Source organism: Bombina bombina, chromosome 7, assembly GCF_027579735.1.
Source record: "Bombina bombina isolate aBomBom1 chromosome 7, aBomBom1.pri, whole genome shotgun sequence".
Taxonomy (NCBI): Eukaryota; Metazoa; Chordata; class Amphibia; order Anura; family Bombinatoridae; genus Bombina; species Bombina bombina.
This window is the reverse complement of record NC_069505.1, coordinates 496,489,518-496,508,449: the sequence shown is the minus strand read 5'-3', so window position 1 is coordinate 496,508,449 and position 18,932 is coordinate 496,489,518. Positions and strand designations below refer to the sequence as shown.

The window sequence follows — 18,932 nt, the reverse complement described above, 5'->3', positions numbered from 1 at the left end:
TGCACGTCGGGTTTTTCTTTCTGGGCAAACTTTTTACTTTCAACTCAAAATACAAGCGCAATCTGCCGAACGCAAAAGTATCTGTCAAGCGATGTAAATGCACGAACGCTAAATATCACCAGAGAGTTAAATTGTGAGTGTAATGCCCCCTACAAGTTCCTACACTTAAAGGGACAGTAAACGTCTTGAGAATTTTATATAAAATGTTTAGTTATGCATAGTAAAGTAATTTTGCAATATACTTCCATTATTTATTATTTATTGTTCTTTTTTTCTTCTAATTTAGCTCTGAAAACTAATTCTACGAACCTGAAATGCACCCTGCTGACTTATCAAGGCCAACCCTGCTACATAGTTTACCTAATTGTTTTTAGCTTAAAACAACTGCAAAACAAAACACTTTCTAATAGCATGGGATGGTTCCTCCAAATAAGTGGTGGATGGTTTAGGGTATTGATAAACAATTTTAGAGAACATACTAATTTGTTTGAAGAATGTTTAGATTTGGTTGGTATGGTATTCTATAGAAAGATTACATAAATTGTTATGTAATTAAGATCTGTACTCTTCCTTTCAACACATAAGAAGATCTGGAATCCTTGTAATGTTTCAAGGGACAGTCTAGTCAAAATTAAATTTTCATGTCATTTTAAACTTTCATACTCACTTTTATCATCAAATTTGCTTTGTTCTCTTCATATTATTTATTGAAAGTTACCCTAGGTAGGCTCATTTGCTAATTTCTAAGCCTTTAAAGGCTGCCTCTTATCTGAAAGCATTTGACAGTTTTTCACAGCTAGAGGGCGTTAGTTCATGTGTGCCATATAGATAAGATTGTGCTCATGCCCGTGTAGTTACTGATTGGGCACTGATTGGCTAAAATGTAAGTCAAAATAACTGAAATAAGGGGGCAGTCTGCAGAGGCTTAGATACAAGATAATCACAGAGGTAAACAGTATATTAATATGAGTGTGTTGGTTATGCATAACGGGGGAATGGGTAATAAAGGGATTATCTATCTTTTTAAACAATAAAAATTCTAAAGTCCTTTTAAGGTAATGTAGGTTTCAAGAAAGGATTACTAAATATTTGATTTAGGATTATTAGTTGGAATTCAATAAACTACATTTATACAGATGTTATTGGATTTATATATATTTAACACTTATATATTTTCAAATTTGTAGCAGGGCTTTGAACATTAAGTACATGAAGTAATTTTTAAAATCATAGAAGGCCCTGCCCATGCAGGATCTTGGACAGATAGCTGAGCATGCTAATGCACTGTGGCTGAGCTCTGTAGCAACCCGAGGGTTGCAGGTTCGATCCCCGGCGAAGTCCACTCAGCCTTTCATCCTTCCGACGTCGATAAAATTAGCAGCGCCTTGAGACCCTTACGGGTGATCGGGTGATTAGCCGCGCTTTACAAGTACCCAATACATACATACATATGCTTGTGAGTAATTTGATTATTTAATAAGGATATATTCTTATTTTTACAAATAAAAATAAGAAGCATGGAGGCACTGACCTTGTTCCCCACTTAGATCTATTGTAAGGTGTTATATATACTAGATACTATACTATAGTAATCTTTTCTTGAAACCTACATTACCTTAAAAGGACAGTCTACTTTAGAATTGTTATTGTTTAAAAAGATAGGTCAGACTCAACTGACCTTGTACAAACCTAAAACACGTCTCTCCCATTTTTGATCTCTAAGGACTCTTTCTATTTGAATTCTAGATACCTCATTTGATCCAACATACCTGTTGGGATTGTCCGTCTCCAACATCATCTGCTCTATTGTCTTTGGCCAGAGGTTTGACTACAAAGATGAAAAGTTTATGTCTCTCCTTTTCTATATGAGGGAAATGATCAGACTCCTGAATTCCAGCCTTGGGCAGGTCGGTTCTTGATGTTATTAAATATGTAAAAATGGAGAAGTAATATAAAAATCAATGCAAATGGTCTATTCATGATTACATGTTGATATTCATTCCAATATCTCTCTCTCTGTTTGCAGCTTATCAACTTCTTTCCAAATCTGTCCCAATATGTGCCCGGTCCTCAACAAAAGATATTTCAATATTTTCAAAGCATAAGGGAATTTTTGTTGGATTCAGTTCAAGCCCACAAAGAGACGTTGGATGAAAACTGCCCCCGAGACTTAATTGACTGTTTTCTCTTGAAGCTCAAGGAGGTGATGTAATGAAAGGGCAGACTACTTTGTAGTGGGCATTGCTCACTTGAGGTCTGATTATCAAAAGAGTGTTTTAAGATGGAGAGAAACCAAATAAATTCTTTGAGGGCTTTTTTGAGGATTATATTGTACCGTGTCTCTCTTTGACATCCAGAGCCATAAAAAGCTAAATAAACAGCTCTCAACCAAAAAAATAATATTTGTGGGACCTAAAAATACGGATGAGACTTCTTAGATTATCTTGCTAAAGCGGAGAGCCTTAGATCATCAGGCTCTTAGGGGTCGATTTATTAAGCAGCAGGGGGCGGCATTGCCCAGGCATTTAACCAGAAATGTTTGTGCTATGTTAAATGCCGACAGTGTATGCATTTAGCGAGGTCGAGCTGACTACAGCGAATCATGTCCGCTCGCCTCTTCATAAATCTACCCCTTTGTGTCTGTGGCTAGGAAGGAAATCTTCATCATTGATTTTTTATACCATGTATTCAACAGGAGAAGAATAATCGACATACTGAATTTCACAATGATAATTTAACTGGTACCATCAGTGATCTGTTTTTTGCTGGGACAGAGACTTCAAGCGTTACACTAAGATACAGCTTCTTGATCATGCTTAAATACCCTGATATACAAGGTAGGTAACCTCACTAATATGCAGTGTCCCTAAATATTTCTTTAAAAGGACATGAAACCTAAAAATTTGTTGTCATGATTCAGATAGAGCATACAATAGTAACCAATTTTCCAATTTACTACTATTATCAAATTTACTTCATTCTCTTGGCATCATTTGTTGAAGTAGCAGCTATGCATTACTAGGAGGTAGCTGAACACATTGGGTGAACCAATGGCAACAGGTATTCATGTGCAGTCGCCAATAAGCAGTTAGCTCTCAGTAATGCATTGCTGCTTCTGAGACTACATAGGAAGGCTTTTCAAAAAAATTTGTTAATATGATTATAATTAGAAAGTTAATTAAAATTCTTTTTCTGAACCGTGAAAGAAATAAAATGTGGTTTCCATTCCCTTTAATTCTTCCTTAAAGGGACACAAAACCCACATTTTTGTCTTTCATAATTTAGATAGAGTATGCAATTTTAAGCAACTTTCTAATTTACTCCTATTATAATTTTTTCTTCGTTGTCTTGCTATCTTTATTTGAAAAAGCAGGAATGCAGGCACAGGAGCCATCCCATTTTTGTTTCAGCACCTGGGTAGCGCTTGCTGATTGGTGGCTACATTTAGCCACCAATCAGCAGGCGCTACCCAGGTTCTGAATCAAAAATGGGCCAATTCAGAGAAAGCATAAAATCTCTTTAAAAAAAGTTTTATTTTACTTTTGTTATAGAATTTCCTTCATTTTCATGGTCTAGCATATCTATATAAATGTACGTTCTAATTTCTCTTCAGAGAAGATACACAAGGAGATAGACCAAGTGATAGGCCAAAGTCGGTGCCCATCAATGGAAGATCGAGGCAAGATGCCGTACACCGATGCAGTGATCCATGAGATCCAGAGATTTGCAGATATCCTCCCAATGGGAGTCTCTCGTGCAGCCAGCAAAGACACAATGTTCAGAGGTTACCACATTCCCAAGGTCAGTGATATCTAAATATGCTACCTAGACAGGGCCTCAATTTATCAAGATGCTGATGCAGTTTTGGAGCTCTTGAGTTGGAGACTAACCACAAGTAGCTATCGTTAGACTGCTGCTTCCTAACCTTTCTGAACCACCTCAGAGGTGGCGGACTTAAAGTCTGTCTCAATTATGCCAGTCAAATGAGTCTAGGTTGATTGACAAGCCCTGCTTCTATAGCCCTGATTATTGGCAGACAGTTTTCCTACCTTGTCCTTCTCTGCGTTGATAAACAAGGGCTTTTATTTTATAGGTGTAGCAAGGACTGAAGGAAACAAAATGTTATCAATTGCTTGTAAAAGTCAAAATTAAACTCTCAGGATTCAGACAGAGCGGTCAATTTAAAAATAATGTGAATTTACTTATGTTATCAAATATACTATGTTACTTTGGTATTATTTGTTCAAAAGCATATCTATATAGGCATTAGGTCATGCACGTTGTACTTACTATATGGAAGCAGGGTTTACAATATATTGTTAAAAACAACCTTCACCATATAGTACACACGACACATATATAATCCTAACCTACCTAGGTATGGACCTAAACTAAGGATACTAATAGAACCAGAGGCGTAACTAGAAACTCCAGGGCCCCGGTGCAAGAATCCATAAAGGACCCAGTCACAGACAGTCATAGGGACCCACAGTCACCTACCTGCTCACACATATATGGCTTCTGCAGTATTAAGATTTCACAAAATATGCCGCTAAAGAGTTTACCGGCTGGCACAGTATGTGTGATAATATATATATATATATATATACATACACACACATATATAGAAAGAAGCATGCTCTGTGATTTATTAAAGAAGCATTCTCTGTGATTTATTAAAGAAGCATGCTCTGTGATTTATTAAAGAAGCATGCTCTGTGATTTATTAAAGAAGCATGCTCTGTGATTTGTTAAAGAAGCATGCTCTGTGATTTGTTAAAGAAGCATGCTCTGTGATTTGTTAAAGAAGCATGCTCTGTGATTTGTTAAAGAAGCATGCTCTGTGATTTGTTAAAGAAGCATGCTCTGTGATTTATTAAAGAAGCATGCTCTGTGATTTATTAAAGAAGCATGCTCTGTGATTTATTAAAGAAGCATGCTCTGTGATTTATTAAAGAAGCATGCTCTGTGATTTGTTGAAGAAGCATGCTCTGTGATTTGTTAAAGAAGCATGCTCTGTGATTTATTAAAGAAGCATGCTCTGTGATTTGTTAAAGAAGCAAGCTCTGTGATTTATTAAAGAAGCATGCTCTGTGATTTGTTAAAGAAGCATGCTCTGTGATTTGTTAAAGAAGCATGCTCTGTGATTTATTAAAGAAGCATGCTCTGTGATTTGTTAAAGAAGCATGCTCTGTGATTTGTTAAAGAAGCATGCTCTGTGATTTATTAAAGAAGCATGCTCTGTGATTTGTTAAAGAAGCATGCTCTGTGATTTATTAAAGAAGCATGCTCTGTGATTTGTTAAAGAAGCATGCTCTGTGATTTATTAAAGAAGCATGCTCTGTGATTTATTAAAGAAGCATGCTCTGTGATTTATTGCTGTCTAAACGATGCCTGTCATGGTGATGCAGCGTTCAGCAACAGCTAAAACAGACAGCATGCAGCTTAGACACTCTGGGGCCCATTTATCAAGCTCCGTATGGAGCTTGAGGGCCCGTGTTTCTGGTGAGTCTTCAGACTCGCCAAAAACAGCAGTTATGAAGCAGCGGCCTAAAGATCGCTGCTCCATAACCCTGTCCGCCTGCTCTGAGCAGGCGGACAGGAATCGCTACAATGCAACCCGATCGAGTACAATCGGGTTGATTGACACCTCCCTGCTGGTGGCCCATTGGCCTTGAGTCTGCAGGGGGCGGCGTTGCAATGCTGGATATGGAGAGCGTATTGCTCTCCGCATTCAGCGAGGTCTTGCTGACCTGATCCACACTGTCGGATCAGGTCCGGAAGACCTTTGATAATTCGCCTCTAAGTGTATTGTAGCAGTACAGGGAAGGATAAAAGTTGCTACTGAAGACTGTCACACTCACTGACTACACGTGCAGTCACTATACCTGCGACAGACTAAGGCTCTGTGTGATTCGCTAGGTAGCAATCACGTGATATGAGTATCAGTAGCAGGCACATCAGGCAGGTGATACAATACAATACTAATTACTAATCCTTTTGAGAACACCATCCCCACATTGAAGCATTGCTTTGGTAGCATGTAGAAATACGCTGTGGAAATGCTTTACATTGGCAGGGACTGGGAAACATTATTTCATCAGAAGATAGTAATAGAAAATATATGTTATGGCTATGGGGTCAGTTTATTAAACCACAGGCTATAGCGAATCATGTCCACCCTACATCGCTTAATGCCAACAGAAAAGGCTGTCGGCATTTAACATTGCACAAGCATTTCACAATAAATGCTTGTGCAATGCTGCCCCCTGCAAATGCGCGGTCAATCGTCTGTTAGCAGGGCGTGCCAATTATCCCGATCATATCTGATTGGGTTGATTGCGGACAAGTTAAGCAGCAGCATCCGCTGCGTAATAAATCTGCCCCATATGTGTGTTATGCATATATATATATTTTAAGATAGAGCATACACTTTTAAAGGGACAGTAATCATTTAAAACAATGTTACATATTTCTGCACTATGTGTAACATTGTCTTAGCGACAGATTGAAAAAAAACCCAAAAGATTTAAGAGATTTTAGCCCCCAAAGTTAGACTTAAATTCTTTCCTCTCCAAGCTCTTCTGATCAGGTCTAGTTTGAAAAAGCTCTGGTCTGGTAGCGAGAGCGCGTTACATTTAGTTCAATAGCGCAATCGGGTGTGCTTTTATTAGACAGCGCAATTGTGAATCATTTTTGAAAAGAAGACCAGATCAGAAGTGCCTGGAGAGGAAATTAGGTAAGTGTAACTGAATGCCCTTTTAAGGGCAATGCCTATACAAATGCCCTTTTCAGGGCAATGGGTAGCTTAGGGTTTTGTTAGAGTTAGGTTTTTTATTTTGGGGGGTTGGTTGGGTGGTGGGTTTTACTGTTGGGGGGCTCTTTGTATTTTTTTACAGGTAAAAGAGCTGATTTCTTTAGGGCAATGCCCTACAAAAGGCCCTTTAATGGGCTATTGGTAGTTTATTGTAGGCTAGGGGTTTATTTGGATAATTTCGTTAGTTATTTTTCGTAATTTAGTATTTTTTGCAATTTTAGACAATTTTTTAGTAGTGTTAGTTTTTTTTAATGTGTAATTTAGTTTTTTTAATTGGTAGTTATTTTAATTTTAGTATAATAGTTATGTTAGGTTAATTGTTAGTTTAAACTTAGTTTTTTTTTCATTTCACAGGTAGGTTTTTATTTATTTTAAGATAGGGATATTGTAATTTTAATATCAAGTTAGGGGGTGTTAGGTTTAGGGATTAATAGTTTAATTTAATTTTTTGCAATGTGGGGGGCTGGCGGTTTAGGGGTTAATAGGTTTATTTAGTGGCGGTGATGTGGGAGGCCCGAGGTTTAGGGGTTAATAACTATTATAGTGTCGGCAATGTTGGGGTGCGGGGGAATAGGGGTTAATAACTTTATTATAATGGCAGCGATGTTGGGGTGCGGGGGAATAGGGGTTAATAACTTTATTATAGTGGCAGCGATGTTGGGGTGCAGGGGAATAGGGGTAAATAACTTTATTATAGTGGCAGCGATGTCGGGGAGCGGCGGAAAAGGGGTTAATAGCTTTTATTAGTGGCGGCGATGTCGGGAGCGGCAGATTAGGGGTTAATAACATTATGTAGGTGTCGGCGATGTCGGGGGCGGCAGATATGGGGTGTTTAGACGTGGGGTTTATGTTAGGGTGTTAGGTTTAAATGTAACTTTTTTTCCCCATAGACATCAATGGGGTTGCGTTACGGAGCTCTTCATTCCGCGCTTCAGGTGTTAGTTTTTTTTCTAACACTCTCTCCCCATTGATGTCTATGGGGGAAAGCGTGCATGAGCACGTATTCTCAGCCCTTGGACTTTGTGCGGTATGGAGCTTATCGTCACCATATCGCACGCACAAGGCTGCTTTTCTGAAACTTGTAATGGCAGCGCTATGGAGGGTGAAATAATGCAACTTTTGTTGCGTTCGTTTCGCACCCTCTATAGCACAAAACTTGTAATCCAGATGATTATTTTTTACGTTTACTGTCCCTTTAAATAACTTTCCATTTTGCTTCTTTAATCAAATTTGCTTCATCTTCTTTATTAAAGGAGAAGAAATCCACTATTGGAAGCTAGCTGAGCCAATGACAAGAGTCATATATATGTACAGCCACCAATCCGCAGCTTAATCCCAGCAGTGCATTTTTGCTCATAAGCCTACCTAGGTATGCTGTTCAATAAAGGATACCAAGAGAATGAAACAGATAACAGAATTTAATTGGAAAGTTGTTAAATTGTATTCTCTATCTGCATTATAAATGAAAAAAATGTCCCTTTAAAGGGATAAGAAAGCCCAACATTTTCTTTCATGATTTGGATAGAACATACAATTTTAAACAAGTTTCCAATTTACTTCTATTATCACATCTATTTCATTCACTTGTTATCCTTTGCTGAAGGAGCAGCATTGCACTACTGGCAGCTGGCTGAACACATCTAGTTAGCCAATCACAAGAGATATATATATGCAGGCACCAATCAGCAGCTAGCTCCCACTAGTGTAGGATAAGTGCGTATTTTTTTTCAACAAGGGATATAAAGAGAACAAAGCACATTTGAAAATAGAAGTGAATTTGAAAGTCTCTTACAATTACATGCTCTATCTGACTCATGCAAATTTAATTTTGCCTTTCCTATCCCTTTACAGTATAATCTGTATAATATATGTAGTATATTTTATACCTTTTAACAATCTATGGTCTTTCATGTATGTAATACCAATATCCTACAACTCATATATCTCAATTTAAGAAGCTCTCTAGTTGGAAATATATTTACTGTATGTAACATAGAAACATAGAAACATAGATATTGACGGCAGATAAGAGCCATAGGCCCAGCAAGTCTGCCCCACCTTACCTAACAGTATAAACTTATCTAGTTCGTAGGATAGCCCTATGCTTGTCCCATGCATTTTTAAAGTCCCCCACAGTGTTTGTTGCTACTACCTCTTGAGGAAGTTTATTCCATAAATCAATCACTCTTTCTGTAAAGAAGTGCTTCCTCAAATTACTCCTGAATCTACTACCCTTTAGCTTGAGCTCATGACCCCTTGTTCTTGAATTTTCCATTTTATGTAAAATACCCACAGCCTCAGTTTTACTAAACCCTTTAATGTACTTGAAAGTTGCTATCATATCACCTCTTTCCCTTCTCTCCTCTAAGCTATACATATTTAGGTCATTGAGCCTATCCTGGTAAGTTTTATTTTTTAGACCATGTACCATTTTGGTAGCCCTCCTTTGCACAGATTCAAGTTTGTTAATATCCTTCTGAAGATATGGCCTCCAGAACTGCACACAATACTCAAGATGAGGCCTAACTAATGATCTATAAAGTGGCATAAGAACCTTACTATTTCTGCTGCAAATACCTCTACCAATACATCCAAGCATTCTGCTAGCCTTACTCGCTGCCTTACTACATTGTTTACTAAGTTTTAAATCATCTGAAATAATAATTCCCAAGTCCTGTTCCTCGTCTGTAACAGTCAGTAAAGTGTCATTGAGTCTGTAATTAACATTTGGATTTTTCTTCCCTAAATGCATTATTTTACACTTTGCTGTGTTAAACTTTAGATCCCAGTCGTTTGTCCAATCCTCCAATTGTTGTATATCACTTCTCATTTTGTCTACCCCCCCTGGAACATCCACTCTGTTGCAAATTTTTGTATCATCTGCAAAGAGACATACTTTCCCCTGTAGCCCTTTGCTGATATCGCAGATAAATATGTTAAACAAAACAGGCCCCAGAACTGACCCCTGAGGAACACCACTAGTAACAGCCCCCTCTGCTGAATGAACTCCATTTACTAAGACACTTTGTTTTCTGTCCTTAAGCCAGCATTCCACCCAGTTCACAATTTTTGAATCTAGACCAAGGAGATATAGTTTGTGAATAAGTTTATTGTGTGGGACGGTGTCAAATGCTTTGCTGAAATCTAGATATGCTACATCAACTGCTCCTCCCTTGTCTAATACTTTTGTTACATAATCAAAGAAGTCAATTAGATTAGTCTGACATGATCTCCCTGAAGTAAAACCATGCTGATTTTGGTCCTCTAAATTGTTTGTCTTTATGTAAGTCATAATTCTTTCCTTTAAGAGGCTTTCCATTAATTTCCCTACTACTGAAGTTAAACTAACTGGCCTGTAGTTGCCAGATTCTTCTCTACTGCCCTTTTTATGAAGAGGTATTACATTTGCTATTCTCCAATCATCTGGGACAGCTCCTGTTAATAGTGACTGATTAAACAGATCAGTTAATGGGACAGTTAGCACTGAACGAAGTTCTTTTAAAACCCTTGGATGAATATTATCAGGACCCACTGCCTTTGTAACATTTATTTTTGATAATGCTAACAAAACCTCATCCTCTGTAAAAAGATTACTGTTAAGCTTGTTTCTATTTTGCATAGCATCCCTTAATGTAGACATTGTATCTTCACAATCTTTAGTGAAAACAGAACAGAAGTAATCATTGAGACAGTCTGCAATCTGCTTATCTCCTTCTATTATTCTACCATCAACTGATTTCAATTTTACTATTCCTACCTTATTTTTTCTTCTTTCACTGATATATCTAAAGAATGTTTTGTCCCCATGTTTTACTGACTGTGCTATCTTCTCTTCTGCATCAGCTTTAACCTTCCTAATTAACTGCTTAGTCTTTTTTTGTTGGAGTCTCCATATTTTCATATCATCATCTGCTTGTGTGTGTCTGTAATTTTTATAAGCTATCTTTTTTGTCTTTACAGCATGTGCTACTTCTTTGGAAAACCAAATTGGTTTCCGCTTTCTTTTACTTTTACAGACATGTCTAATACAGTGTGCGGTTGCATCTAAAATGGCACCTTTCACAAATTCCCACTGTTCTTGAACCCCTGTAATAAGATTTTTCCCCTTTAAATAGTTTTTTAGGTATTCTCCCATTAATGAAAAATCTGCCGTCCTAAAGTCTAAAACTTTTGTTTTAGTCTGGGTGTACAGTTCCTGAACATGAATACTAAACCAAACAGATTGATGATCACTGGATCCTAAGTTCTCACCTACAGACACATCTGAAACTGTATCACTGTTTGTAAGTATTAGATCTAATATAGCTTCCTTACGAGTTGGTTCCTTGACTAATTGTTCAAGTGATTCCCCTAGCAGAGATTCAAGAATATACCTGCTTCTAGCCGATCTAGCAGAAGGAATCTTCCAGTCTATATCTGGCAAATTAAAGTCCCCCAGTACTATAACCTTACCCTTCATGGTCATTTTGGTTATTTCATCTAATAACAGATTGTCCAGTTTTTCATCCTGCAATGGAGGCCTATATACAACCCCTATTCTAAAAACATTTTTATCTCCAATTTCCAAAGTCACCCAAATACTTTCCACCTCATCATTTGTTCCTACAATTTCAGTAACCTTTATATTTTCATTTACATACAAAGCAACTCCTCCACCTTTCTTTCCTACTCTGTTCTTTTTAAATAACCTGTATCCAGGTATGACTATGTCCCAGTCATGCAAATCATTGTACCATGTTTCTGTTATAGCTACTAAATCCAAGTTGTCCCTAGTCATTATTGAAATGAGTTCAGGTAATTTATTTCCTAAGCTGCGAGCATTTGTGCTCATGGCACGAAGAATTTTTCTACTAGAATTTCTAGAATTGTTACTTGGACTAACAGTTTTGGCATGCTGTGGGGGGCAGGTGGATATATTAATGCTACCCCCCTTTATTAGTTTAAATGATTTCTAATAAAGTATTTGAACTCCTCTCCCAGATACTCTGTTCCTTTAGCATCCAAATGCAAGCCATCTCTCCTAAATAACCTAGTATCTTTCCAAACAGAGCTATAATGGCCAATAAAACCAAATCCTCGTTCCCTGCACCACTTATCTAACCAAGAATTAAATGTTGTTATCCGCTCCATCTTTCCTGCTTCCTGGTCATACACAGGTAAAATAGCAGAAAATGATAGAGTTGATGCCACAGTCTCTAAATGATTACCTAGGTCACAAAACTCTTTCTGAACAGCAGCAACATGATTACTAGCCAGATCATTTGTTCCTAAATGAACAATCACATCCAACTCACTTCCCTTTCCTGCTGCCTTAACAATTCTCAAAATACGATTCCTATCCCTGTGAGCAGTAGCTCCTGGAAGACATCTAACCTCCCTTGTTTCTCCTTTACTTTCACCTAAATACACATTCCTCAAAATAGAGTCACCCACTAACAGTCTTTTTCTCAAAAACACATCTGCAGTTCTTTCCTGTGTTATGTTACCTGGAGAATCAGGTGCCAATAGATTTAAATTACCTGTTACAGCTTCAGAGGGCTCAGAAACAGCAATCTCCTCATCACAAGTGTATTCGGCAAGAGCAGCATAGGAGTTTTGCAATGGCAGAGGTTGTGGGCAATGCTTCTGGTCTACTGTTCTAATTCTTCCAGAGCCTACAGTGATCCATCTGCCTCTCCTTGCTGATCTCTGGGGTAGAGGGGCTTCTTTCTGAGGCAGCTTTGTAGAGGTAACAGGTATGTTACTTACCTTAGCTTGAAGTTTAGCTATTTCCTCCCTTAACAGGGAAAACTGCTTACAAACAGGACAGCCCCTAAATCTCCAAAAAGTAGAACGATTAAAAAGTGCAAAACACCCATTGCACTGTATCTGAGACATTTTAAACTATGCAACACTTTAACAATAAGAAAAATATAAGTATTATTTTCTACTGAATAAGCCTGAATAACCCTGAATAACTCCTGAAATAACTCAAATATCCTTATGTATTTAATCCTTTTGTAGTTTGATCTCTTTGCTAAGAAGCAGAGCTAAATGTTTAGCAGAGCTAAACAGATCTCTTTAAATACCCTCAGAAAGATAGGGTGGGGTCCCTCCTAATTGCTCACCTATGCAAACAATCTAATTGTTATCTAATTGCAATACTAAAAACCAGAATACAAAAGAATGTAAATTTACTCAAACCTTTAACTATTCAATTTCTGTAGTGAAACTAATTCACAGTTCAGGTCTACCACCTTTAACTATTCAATTTCTGTAGTGAAACTAATTCACAGTTCAGGTCTACCACCTATAAAAAAACAAAATATAAAGTTAATAGAAATACAAAATATATTATCTGAAAGTACAAACTATTCAAGTAACAACAATTTAAAAGAGAAATGTTATATACCTTTCTGAAATAACTCAAATATCCTTATGTATTTAATCCTTTTGTAGTTTGATCTCTTTGCTAAGAAGCAGAGCTAAATGTTTAGCAGAGCTAAACAGATCTCTTTAAATACCCTCAGAAAGATAGGGTGGGGTCCCTCCTAATTGCTCACCTATGCAAACAATCTAATTGTTATCTAATTGCAATACTAAAAACCAGAATACAAAAGAATGTAAATTTACTCAAACCTTTAACTATTCAATTTCTGTAGTGAAACTAATTCACAGTTCAGGTCTACCACCTTTAACTATTCAATTTCTGTAGTGAAACTAATTCACAGTTCAGGTCTACCACCTATAAAAAAACAAAATATAAAGTTAATAGAAATACAAAATATATTATCTGAAAGTACAAACTATTCAAGTAACAACAATTTAAAAGAGAAATGTTATATACCTTTCTGAAATAACTCAAATATCCTTATGTATTTAATCCTTTTGTAGTTTGATCTCTTTGCTAAGAAGCAGAGCTAAATGTTTAGCAGAGCTAAACAGATCTCTTTAAATACCCTCAGAAAGATAGGGTGGGGTCCCTCCTAATTGCTCACCTATGCAAACAATCTAATTGTTATCTAATTGCAATACTAAAAACCAGAATACAAAAGAATGTAAATTAACTCAAACCTTTAACTATTCAATTTCTGTAGTGAAACTAATTCACAGTTCAGGTCTACCACCTTTAACTATTCAATTTCTGTAGTGAAACTAATTCACAGTTCAGGTCTACCACCTATAAAAAAACAAAATATAAAGTTAATAGAAATACAAAATATATTATCTGAAAGTACAAACTATTCAAGTAACAACAATTTAAAAGAGAAATGTTATATACCTTTCTGAAATAACTCAAATATCCTTATGTATTTAATCCTTTTGTAGTTTGATCTCTTTGCTAAGAAGCAGAGCTAAATGTTTAGCAGAGCTAAACAGATCTCTTTAAATACCCTCAGAAAGATAGGGTGGGGTCCCTCCTAATTGCTCACCTATGCAAACAATCTAATTGTTATCTAATTGCAATACTAAAAACCAGAATACAAAAGAATGTAAATTAACTCAAACCTTTAACTATTCAATTTCTGTAGTGAAACTAATTCACAGTTCAGGTCTACCACCTTTAACTATTCAATTTCTGTAGTGAAACTAATTCACAGTTCAGGTCTACCACCTATAAAAAAACAAAATATAAAGTTAATAGAAATACAAAATATATTATCTGAAAGTACAAACTATTCAAGTAACAACAATTTAAAAGAGAAATGTTATATACCTTTCTGAAATAACTCAAATATCCTTATGTATTTAATCCTTTTGTAGTTTGATCTCTTTGCTAAGAAGCAGAGCTAAATGTTTAGCAGAGCTAAACAGATCTCTTTAAATACCCTCAGAAAGATAGGGTGGGGTCCCTCCTAATTGCTCACCTATGCAAACAATCTAATTGTTATCTAATTGCAATACTAAAAACCAGAATACAAAAGAATGTAAATTAACTCAAACCTTTAACTATTCAATTTCTGTAGTGAAACTAATTCACAGTTCAGGTCTACCACCTTTAACTATTCAATTTCTGTAGTGAAACTAATTCACAGTTCAGGTCTACCACCTATAAAAAAACAAAATATAAAGTTAATAGAAATACAAAATATATTATCTGAAAGTACAAACTATTCAAGTAACAACAATTTAAAAGAGAAATGTTATATACCTTTCTGAAATAACTCAAATCTCCTTATGTATTTAATCCTTTTGTAGTTTGATCTCTTTGCTAAGAAGCAGAGCTAAATGTTTAGCAGAGCTAAACAGATCTCTTTAAATACCCTCAGAAAGATAGGGTGGGGTCCCTCCTAATTGCTCACCTATGCAAACAATCTAATTGTTATCTAATTGCAATACTAAAAACCAGAATACAAAAGAATGTAAATTTACTCAAACCTTTAACTATTCAATTTCTGTAGTGAAACTAATTCACAGTTCAGGTCTACCACCTTTAACTATTCAATTTCTGTAGTGAAACTAATTCACAGTTCAGGTCTACCACCTATAAAAAAACAAAATATAAAGTTAATAGAAATACAAAATATATTATCTGAAAGTACAAACTATTCAAGTAACAACAATTTAAAAGAGAAATGTTATATACCTTTCTGAAATAACTCAAATATCCTTATGTATTTAATCCTTTTGTAGTTTGATCTCTTTGCTAAGAAGCAGAGCTAAATGTTTAGCAGAGCTAAACAGATCTCTTTAAATACCCTCAGAAAGATAGGGTGGGGTCCCTCCTAATTGCTCACCTATGCAAACAATCTAATTGTTATCTAATTGCAATACTAAAAACCAGAATACAAAAGAATGTAAATTAACTCAAACCTTTAACTATTCAATTTCTGTAGTGAAACTAATTCACAGTTCAGGTCTACCACCTTTAACTATTCAATTTCTGTAGTGAAACTAATTCACAGTTCAGGTCTACCACCTATAAAAAAACAAAATATAAAGTTAATAGAAATACAAAATATATTATCTGAAAGTACAAACTATTCAAGTAACAACAATTTAAAAGAGAAATGTTATATACCTTTCTGAAATAACTCAAATATCCTTATGTATTTAATCCTTTTGTAGTTTGATCTCTTTGCTAAGAAGCAGAGCTAAATGTTTAGCAGAGCTAAACAGATCTCTTTAAATACCCTCAGAAAGATAGGGTGGGGTCCCTCCTAATTGCTCACCTATGCAAACAATCTAATTGTTATCTAATTGCAATACTAAAAACCAGAATACAAAAGAATGTAAATTTACTCAAACCTTTAACTATTCAATTTCTGTAGTGAAACTAATTCACAGTTCAGGTCTACCACCTTTAACTATTCAATTTCTGTAGTGAAACTAATTCACAGTTCAGGTCTACCACCTATAAAAAAACAAAATATAAAGTTAATAGAAATACAAAATATATTATCTGAAAGTACAAACTATTCAAGTAACAACAATTTAAAAGAGAAATGTTATATACCTTTCTGAAATAACTCAAATATCCTTATGTATTTAATCCTTTTGTAGTTTGATCTCTTTGCTAAGAAGCAGAGCTAAATGTTTAGCAGAGCTAAACAGATCTCTTTAAATACCCTCAGAAAGATAGGGTGGGGTCCCTCCTAATTGCTCACCTATGCAAACAATCTAATTGTTATCTAATTGCAATACTAAAAACCAGAATACAAAAGAATGTAAATTAACTCAAACCTTTAACTATTCAATTTCTGTAGTGAAACTAATTCACAGTTCAGGTCTACCACCTTTAACTATTCAATTTCTGTAGTGAAACTAATTCACAGTTCAGGTCTACCACCTATAAAAAAACAAAATATAAAGTTAATAGAAATACAAAATATATTATCTGAAAGTACAAACTATTCAAGTAACAACAATTTAAAAGAGAAATGTTATATACCTTTCTGAAATAACTCAAATATCCTTATGTATTTAATCCTTTTGTAGTTTGATCTCTTTGCTAAGAAGCAGAGCTAAATGTTTAGCAGAGCTAAACAGATCTCTTTAAATACCCTCAGAAAGATAGGGTGGGGTCCCTCCTAATTGCTCACCTATGCAAACAATCTAATTGTTATCTAATTGCAATACTAAAAACCAGAATACAAAAGAATGTAAATTAACTCAAACCTTTAACTATTCAATTTCTGTAGTGAAACTAATTCACAGTTCAGGTCTACCACCTTTAACTATTCAATTTCTGTAGTGAAACTAATTCACAGTTCAGGTCTACCACCTATAAAAAAACAAAATATAAAGTTAATAGAAATACAAAATATATTATCTGAAAGTACAAACTATTCAAGTAACAACAATTTAAAAGAGAAATGTTATATACCTTTCTGAAATAACTCAAATATCCTTATGTATTTAATCCTTTTGTAGTTTGATCTCTTTGCTAAGAAGCAGAGCTAAATGTTTAGCAGAGCTAAACAGATCTCTTTAAATACCCTCAGAAAGATAGGGTGGGGTCCCTCCTAATTGCTCACCTATGCAAACAATCTAATTGTTATCTAATTGCAATACTAAAAACCAGAATACAAAAGAATGTAAATTAACTCAAACCTTTAACTATTCAATTTCTGTAGTGAAACTAATTCACAGTTCAGGTCTACCACCTTTAACTATTCAATTTCTGTAGTGAAACTAATTCACAGTTCAGGTCTACCACCTATAAAAAAACAAAATATAAAGTTAATAGAAATACAAAATATATTATCTGAAAGTACAAACTATTCAAGTAACAACAATTTAAAAGAGAAATGTTATATACCTTTCTGAAATAACTCAAATATCCTTATGTATTTAATCCTTTTGTAGTTTGATCTCTTTGCTAAGAAGCAGAGCTAAATGTTTAGCAGAGCTAAACAGATCTCTTTAAATACCCTCAGAAAGATAGGGTGGGGTCCCTCCTAATTGCTCACCTATGCAAACAATCTAATTGTTATCTAATTGCAATACTAAAAACCAGAATACAAAAGAATGTAAATTAACTCAAACCTTTAACTATTCAATTTCTGTAGTGAAACTAATTCACAGTTCAGGTCTACCACCTTTAACTATTCAATTTCTGTAGTGAAACTAATTCACAGTTCAGGTCTACCACCTATAAAAAAAACAAAATATAAAGTTAATAGAAATACAAAATATATTATCTGAAAGTACAAACTATTCAAGTAACAACAATTTAAAAGAGAAATGTTATATACCTTTCTGAAATAACTCAAATATCCTTATGTATTTAATCCTTTTGTAGTTTGATCTCTTTGCTAAGAAGCAGAGCTAAATGTTTAGCAGAGCTAAACAGATCTCTTTAAATACCCTCAGAAAGATAGGGTGGGGTCCCTCCTAATTGCTCACCTATGCAAACAATCTAATTGTTATCTAATTGCAATACTAAAAACCAGAATACAAAAGAATGTAAATTAACTCAAACCTTTAACTATTCAATTTCTGTAGTGAAACTAATTCACAGTTCAGGTCTACCACCTTTAACTATTCAATTTCTGTAGTGAAACTAATTCACAGTTCAGGTCTACCACCTATAAAAAAACAAAATATAAAGTTAATAGAAATACAAAATATATTATCTGAAAGTACAAACTATTCAAGTAACAACAATTTAAAAGAGAAATGTTATATACCTTTCTGAAATAACTCAAATATCCTTATGTATTTAATCCTTTTGTAGTTTGATCTCTTTGCTAAGAAGCAGAGCTAAATGTCCTATATGTATGTATATGCACTGTATGTAAATGCACTGTATGTAAATGTACTGTATGCAAATGTACTGTATGTAAATGTACTGTATGTAAATGCACTGTATGTAAATGCACTGTATGTAAATGTACTGTATGTATATGTACTGTATGTAAATGCACTGTATGTAAATGCACTGTATGTAAATGTACTGTATGTATATGTACTGTATGTATATGTACTGTATGTAAATGCACTGTATGTAAATGCACTGTATGTAAATGTACTGTATGCAAATGTACTGTATATAAATGTACTGTATGTAAATGCACTGTATGTAAATGCACTGTATGTAAATGTACTGTATGTAAATGCACTGTATGTAAATGTACTGTATGTATATGTACTGTATGTATATGTACTGTATGTAAATGCACTGTATGTAAAT

At 35.0% G+C, this 18,932-nt stretch overlaps 1 protein-coding gene across 2 annotated transcripts in view; it reads left to right on the top strand.

Moving 5' to 3' along the window:
- The window catches only part of LOC128666852 (cytochrome P450 2A4-like), a 51,788-nt gene that overhangs the window by 20,438 nt on the left and 12,418 nt on the right, over positions 1 to 18,932 (top strand). Inside the window, exons 5-9 of one of the 2 annotated variants that reach the window (XR_008403276.1) lie at positions 1,747 to 1,907; positions 2,027 to 2,203; positions 2,696 to 2,837; positions 3,614 to 3,801; positions 10,997 to 11,100. Coding sequence is in view for 1 of the 2 variants with exons in the window: in XM_053721654.1 (XP_053577629.1) it covers positions 1,747 to 1,907; positions 2,027 to 2,203; positions 2,696 to 2,837; positions 3,614 to 3,801 (668 nt within the window). In the remaining variant the exon portion in view is untranslated. The remainder of the gene's footprint in view (positions 1 to 1,746; positions 1,908 to 2,026; positions 2,204 to 2,695; positions 2,838 to 3,613; positions 3,802 to 10,996; positions 11,101 to 18,932) is intronic. The other variant, XM_053721654.1, reaches the window with a different exon arrangement.